General features: G+C 48.3%; 1 protein-coding gene across 1 annotated transcript; it reads right to left on the bottom strand.

The window, feature by feature from the left end:
* Positions 1-6,351: 6,351 nt before the first annotated feature.
* Positions 6,352-7,308, bottom strand: LOC124686998 (expansin-A24-like). Its single transcript, XM_047220854.1, has 3 exons — positions 7,164-7,308; positions 6,749-7,073; positions 6,352-6,664 (listed from the first exon to the last, which is right to left on the bottom strand). Exons 1-3 carry the CDS (start codon positions 7,306-7,308, stop codon positions 6,352-6,354), a joined length of 783 nt encoding a protein of 260 aa, XP_047076810.1.
* Positions 7,309-7,760: the final 452 nt, after the last annotated feature.

Raw genomic sequence — 7,760 nt, 5'->3', positions numbered from 1 at the left:
ATTATAGTTCACCAGGAATGGTGAGAAGCTGCAAGAGCATGCATCTAGCTGCAGCAACAATGACAACAAGCTAGGATAGATAGATAGATTGCATCCAGTAGCACATCAACAGCAACAACAGCCAGTAGCACATCAACAGCAACAAGCAGCACAACCGGAGCATGCATCTAGCTGCAAGCAACAATGACATCAAGCTAGGATAGATAGATAGATTGCATCCGAGTAGCATATCAACGAACAACAGAGACCGGTAGCACGAGCAACAGCAACAGCAGCACAACCAGAGCAGCACACGAGCATTTCGTCGAGCACTTTGTGCTCGCGCGGGAGAGGAAGAGGGAGGGGAGGGGAGGGGAGAGAGTTCACCGACGACAGTGGTGGAGGAGGAGGTTGACGACGACGGCAGCGGTGGAGGAGGAGGAGGACGCGGCGGCTCCTCCACCTTGACGCGACGGCGGCCCCTCCTCGCGGCGGCCCCTCCTCGCCGTAGCGGCAGCTTGTGCTGCAGGTGGCGGGGATGGGAGGAGCGTAGCGGCATGCGGCCCTCGCGGAGGAAGGCGGCGGCGACGGCGATGGCGACGACCATGGCAGCGCGCGGCGGTACGGATCGGAGGAGAGGGGAGAGGCGCGCGGAGGTGAACAGGCGTGGGGGAGGGCATGGCGATGATATAAGTTCCCTTAGTTCTGTGGCGCACCAGAACAAGTGCGCCACAGAATCAACTACTTCTGTGGCGCACCGAAGCACGTGCGCCACAGAAAGAGTTATTTCTGTGGCGCAGCACGCCATGTGCGCCACAGAAATACCTACACTAATAATTGGTGGTGGCAGGATGTGGGCCCCATATAATTTCTGTGGCGCAAGGTTCAGTAGTGCGCCACAAAATTAAGCTATTTCTGTGGCGCACCGAGCATGGTGCGCCACAAAATAACATTTTGTGGCGCATTTTTAGTGGTGCGCCACAGAACTAAGCTCCGCCTATAAGGGTTTTCCTACTAGTGCTCGTGCGAAGCTACTAAAACAACATGTGAACTTGTTCTTAAACGATACTTTGATTGATGAGAATTTTATACTACCTATGTCCTTTGACTTGTGTATGATTAGGTACGAGGATAAAGGAAGCATCGCACGAGGAGGAGGAGAACAACTGGACATGAAGACACCCCATGGATGCGTGAGGGAGGAGAGGGAGGCATGCACACAGGAGGGAGAAGAAGTCCAGGCCGGTGCCACGCCCGGTCATGTCGGCTCCCACGCTGGATGAGCCCGGCGCCCGCCGACTCCTGCGTCGGTGCCATCTGGATGGGTATACTGAGAGCCCCGCCCCTTGGCCCGGAGGCAGACCGTTCCTTGGTTCGGTCCAAACCGGACCATCTGGCCCCTAGCCCGGTCGACCGGCCCCCAGGCCAGCCATGTCCAGGTCAGTCTCGACCAGATCTCAATCTGGGTCGGTTATTTTTATTATTTTGCGACTTATGGTTGTCCTGAACCCCTATATAAGTGCCAAGGACGTCCCCAAATTAGTTTTAGACCACATTTAAGATAAACCCTAGTTTATAGTTGATTTTTTGCAACTCTATTGAATATATACACCAATTCGCATCAATCTGGTGTTTTGCTACTGAAAGTTTTGTGTGATCTGCTGTTCCATAGGAAATTTGACGGTTGCAATTTACCGCTTCGTAGTCGGCGTCTACGTCCGCAAGTGTGTGGAGTTGCGAATATCTTGCAGGGTTGAGAGTTGTTGCATTGGCAAGAGGAATCAATCGAGAGACTTCATCGGCGTCATACAAGTTATCTTCACCTCCTCATCATGTTATCTCCGTTGTGTTCATCGTGTGTTCATCACCACCACCGTGCTTACTGAGAAGATCGGGCAACCCCTTATCATCGAATAAGATGAAAACGTCGAAACTCAAGCTCTAGCCCGCGCGTGCAACCTCTAGACCTGAAACAAATGCCTTGTCCAGCATCGCTCTGTTCCTATGTCTAACCAACACCGTCCAAAACTACATGTGTAAAGACATTTGAAAAAGGCATCAACATGGTTGCTAGACAATATTCCTTCAATATTTAGTTTGTTGTGGATATTCCAAAGGGTCCAACATAGAGCAAAGGTAAGCCAAACTAATGTACGAAACGTCCCAACAAAACCTGGGCAATGACGATGAAGTCCCCGACCCCAACTGGGTTCCATTCGCAATGCAGTAGTTCCCTAACTCATGCCTGAATAAAATTCAGCATAAAACACTTGAAGAAGATGTGATTGCAGTCCTCTGGCTCCTCACACAGACTGCAAAGGCCATTCGATGGCCCATGCTGTTTCACCACTTGAATACTGGACGGAAGTCTCCCTCGGATGAGCTGCTAGAGGAAGATCTTAATTTTGGCGGTACCCTCGTGCGCTACACCTTCTTAAAGTGTGTGACCGCCGCGCCTTGCAACAAAATAAGGAACACCGATCTAGAGGTGAAGGCCTTCGAGGTCTCAAGTGACCAGGAGACCACACCGTCCTCCAATCAGATGGAAAGGGCATCAATCTCCCTACATAGGTTGTCCCACTCAACCGCCTCACGAAGACTGAACTATCTTCTGAAGCAAACCTGTCACCCCCAGGTATTATCTTCCACACACGTCTCGTAGACCGTGATGAAAGGTACGTCACAACAGCTGAAAAGGTATCTATCTCTCAGTGGGTTTGTCCCGATCCACCAATCGAGCCAGAAGTAGGTACGCTTCCCATTGCGGACCAAATGCTTGGCCCCAATTTTGAAATACCACTTGATTTTCTGGATGGCATTCCAAAATTTGGTGCCCGAAACTTGCGTTTCCCTGGCGAAAAGGTCCTTATCCCTCAAGTACTTTGCGTGAATGAGCTATGCCCAAAGGCCCTCGGTGTTTTGGTATAATTTCCAAATACACTTGAGCATGGGTGCAATGTCCATAAACCTGGTGTTGAGGACTCACAAGCCCCCAAATTCCTTTGGCTTACACACCGTAGGCTATTCCACCATGTGGTATTTTCACTTGTTCCCCACTCTTTCCCAAAAGAAGCGCGATCGTGGTCTATCCATGGCGTTGTGGGTGGTGTCATGCAACAATTAAGTATATGCCCATGGCGAACATTGGAACCCTAGAAAGACAAGAGTTTGTAAACTCCAGCCTTCCAGCCAAGGAAAGGAATAAACCCTGCCAGGGTTCAACCTAATGACCCACCTTATTTGGAAGGAAATCCCAGCCTGCCACCTTAATCGTTTTATCGCTAACTGGGAGGCCCAAGTACTTGATCAAGATCACTCTCAGTTTGAAGTTAAGCATATGGGAAATCCTGGACTTCTCCCCGTTCCTGACCCCTTTCATGATAGCTTCACTTTTGTCGAAGTTAATTTTCAGGCCCGACATGTTTTCGAAGCAAATGAGAAGGAATTGGAGGTTCACTATGTCCAAATAGATTGGCTCAATCAAAATCATTGTGGTCATATGCAATATGCAGATGAATCACTCCCCCTGGAATGAGATGAGGGACTATGCCACGAATTTGGCCCGCAGTGTTAGCCCCATACAACATAGTTTCTAGGCCGTCCACCATGAAGTCAAAGAGGATGGGGGAGAGCGGGTCTCCCTGAAGCATTCCCCTGGCGTTACGGAAGAAAGGCCCAATTTCTCCATTGACGTTGATGGAATTATAACCTCCCATGACCAGCTGCATGCGATGAATGACCATGGCCGAGAAACCCTTGCGTTGAAGGATCTCCTGGAGGAACTCCCAGTTCACCCTGTTGTAAGCCTTCTCAAAGTCCAATTTCAGCAGTACGCCCCCAACATTTTGAACACGGTACAGTGTTCATGTGCAATCTCATGTAGTGCAAGAACTCCCTCGTGTAGGCATCTACCTTTAATAAACACCGTTCGATCGATAGTTCTATGTGCCAGCGATGCCAGGCGGAGCGCGTAGGCCTTAGCCACAAACTTGAATATGACATTAATAAGTGTGATAGGTCTAAACTTCCTCATTGTGTCTGCCCCTTTGCCATTGGGATTGAGAGAGATGATTCCAAAGTTCTGGTGCGTGATATCGACCCTCCCTAGGACAAAATCATTCAACATCTTAAGAATCGGTCCGTTCAAGATTCCCTAGAAATTTGAAGTAACCTTCGGATATTTATTCCCAAAAAGAACTAAACCACCACTCTCGTCGTCACTTTCCTAGACAAACATCTCATCGAATCCCAACCTTACTCACCTTAGCTTTACACGGATGTGCTTCAGACAAGAAAATTACATCCAATCTTAGACGCACTTGGAGCCCCAGGAACACAAGAACTACCAAGGATTTGTGCATTCCTTGGTAGTCCCACCTATGATGATCATTGCCCCTAGCATCACACGTAGAACAAGCCCACTGATGAATTATGTGGTGATTGTGAAGTGCCCCTCTCCCCTTTGTGTCTCTTATTAACATCGAAACCATTGTCCTTGCCAGCATTCATGTTCGCCTTGTTCAAATCAGTATCATCATGCTACTTGTTATCCAGAAGAATAAGGGAACCATGGTTAACCGTTTGGCTGGTGTGAAGCGGGTCACCCAACTCTCACAGCTCCAATCTCCACTTTGCTAATTAACTTGTCAACATCAGACATCTCAATATCTTTGTTTTTAACCGGACTAGTACCTATATCAACTAGTTCATGCTCTCTAGTGGTGTTTCTTTCTAGATGTAGATGCCAATGAACATAGTCCCCTCTTCCATGGCCTCGGCCGCTAACCTCTCTTCCTCCCCTCCATGCAATTTCCAAGTTCTCCAACACCTAAGGGAAAACAACGCCAATTATCGTGATCAGCCTTCGACAACCCCCACCCCCATCTCACGTTGATTCATTGTGTGTGGATATGCCCTAAAAACACACACACACCACATAACTTTTGGAATTTCTCAAGCTGAATTTTGTAAAACTCTCTTTGTCCTCTACGAGAGACCGTGACAAACCATGGTAGAACACACCCCACATCCACATGAACTATGACCCGAAAAAAATTCCAACGCCTTGCAATTCAGTCTCCACCTTATCAACACAAAGCAAATTTCTTTCCACGGAGACCTTTAATCAATGCTTTGTTTCCATGGCCATCCGGCGTAGTATGGATTTGAACCCAGAACAAAATCTGATTCAGCTTAATTGAGTTTGGCGAGACAAGGCCATCATGTGGTTCAATGATCACGGTGTTCTGCTTGAAAAGCACGGACCTCCTTCGGTAACCTTGATCTAGCCCCCTAAACAGAAGCACTGAATCATGAACAGGTTATTCTAGCCCTTGGAATTTCACCTCACGAGCAGGGCTCCCAGCTGTTATCATATGTTGCTCGAACTGGTTCGATGAACACGAGCTAAGGCGAACTACTTCACTCGTTCCTTTGGAACCTCATGTTCTTCCTCGAAAGCAGATTATGCAACTCCTCTTCCCCAAACCCTAACCACTATAGCATGTCATCCAACGCTTGGTCATTTTTACTCCAGAACCACCCGCTTCGTAATCGTTGTTCACCTTCGACACTACCTTCAACGCCATCTAGATCAAGATCAAATCTGGCTTGCACTAGAACCACAGATGGAAACAAAACCTAGGACGAATGAACCGTCTGATTAAACATATTCCTAATCCTAATCTGGTTATGCCTACTCCTAATCCTAAATAGAATGTATGGACATAGGGATTTCTATGTAAATGGAATGAACTTATATAATCTGATGATCGAGTTGATTCCATGATTATATGTTCATAACCCTAGCACCCATTCCCATTTTGGGCGAAACAGATCTACTAATTCTTTTATTGCAGTTAGTAAGACGAATCTTGAACTTAGAAAGAAATAGACCTAGCAGCTAAAAGAGGGTATCCAGATCAATTGCAAGAATGGGGTCCCTCGATCCCTCCCGCGATATCAAACCAATCAGACCCCCAACCTTCACGGGTTTGAAACATGATCGAAAACGAAAACCCTAGTCACCTAGGTCATAAACCCTAGTCGCCTAGGTAATATCGAACTATAGAAGAGCTTCTCTCTTTGATCCTTCTGGTACATTTTCAAAGACTGTACATCAATATATGCATGAAGTACGAACTGAGGCAAGTGGGTGGTATCGATCTCATTCTGTATACATCATACAAGTAAATAAAACAAATATATACAACCGACTAAACACGAGCAATACTCTCTGATGTTAACGCCGTAACCGATCAACCTATACATGTATATACACAAGTGGTGCTTAATTGATAAATGCTATCAGGCACCACTGAGCAATAAATTATATTCAGCCATTTACATCCTAAATTTGTCTGTTGAGAGCGATCACTTGAACTGCAATTTGCTCGCAAATGTCTGCCCAAACTTCCAACCGGCCGTCACAACATTGTTGAACTCGATCGTCTGTCCATCCGTGATGGTAATTCTGAACGAGAGCATTTTTCCAGTAAGGTAGCTTCCAGACTGCCAGTTTGCCCCCCAATTACGGGACATCGACAGCCAGTCGTTCGAATCGGAGCTTTTGATATCCATGGACTTGATCGAACCAGCGCCTGCGACGTTCATCACAGTGACTACGTTGAAGTAATCGTGACCAACCATCCTGAACCGCACCCCGCCCTTCCTCACGCATGGAACCCTGCCCAATTATACATACTCCGTATTTTTATAACACTCTGAGAAAGTGACAAAAAAAAGAACAACTGAACTCATATGTAGCTACCTCTGGTACATGACGGGGATGATGCCACCCTTATAGACGCCGATCTTCTCCCAGGCCGGCTGCGCCATGTCAAAGTGCGGCCTCGGCAGGTTGCACCATCCGCCGTTCTCGTTAGGAAGCGCGTCGTTAGGCGGGCATAGGTTCGTGGCTGTGATCGTCACCGTGACTCCGGGTTTGCAGAAGGCTGGGTCCGCCCGCTTGCGGTCGCACGCGATCTTGTAGCACTGCCCGCACGAGGCGCCGTCGTCGAACAGCACTGTGCTCAGCGCCGCCGTCCGCGTTCCGTACCCCGCCGTGTAGAGGTTGTCGTACCCGCACGCTCCGCCTGCGTTTCGCGTGTGCTTTTAGCGCAAGAACGGGATGTCTCTGTAGAATTGAATTTGTGTATATATGAAGAGTGAGCTAGTTGGTTTACCCATGGTGCCCGAGGCGTCAGCGCCGCCGTAGAACGTCGCGTTGGCCCTCTGCCACTTGATCGGTGCTGTGTCCGCGGCGGTTACTGCCAACCAACAGCAGGCGAGCGCGAGCAACGCCACCGCGATAGCTGGAGCTGGCGCCATATCTATATCTGACGATGGACGATACCCCATGCAGATCTCACGAACTTAAGCTGTATGTAGGTGAATTCCTTCTTTCAGTCTGGAAACTGTGTGGTCTTGCAATTCTGATCACTGGCTGTGTGATGATTCTGTATGCGTGTGTTTGCTTATATAGCTTTACTACTTGTGATCAATCCGTTCCAGGAGGGAGGGGACTCAGCAAAGGTCATCACGAATGACTTAAGCCGGCCGGCAGCGTGCACATGTGCAGCCGCACCATGGCTTGTGGCCGAATCCGACGATTATTTGATCTTTTCTTGACTGGCAAATCATCTAGCTAGAGATTTAGTGTTAACTTGACACTTTCTGAAGAGAAGGACGGCGTTTTGTGATTTCCAATTACGTTTGCCTGTCGTTCTCACTTTCAGGGAGGATATTTGCCTGGCTCTGTGACTGCGCGTCCCCTGTCTACG

The sequence above is a fragment of the Lolium rigidum genome, chromosome 2, assembly GCF_022539505.1.
Source record: "Lolium rigidum isolate FL_2022 chromosome 2, APGP_CSIRO_Lrig_0.1, whole genome shotgun sequence".
In the NCBI taxonomy this organism is placed as follows: domain Eukaryota; kingdom Viridiplantae; phylum Streptophyta; class Magnoliopsida; order Poales; family Poaceae; genus Lolium; species Lolium rigidum.
The sequence above is the reverse complement of the archived record's forward strand: the minus strand, read 5'-3'. Positions and strand labels throughout refer to the sequence as shown.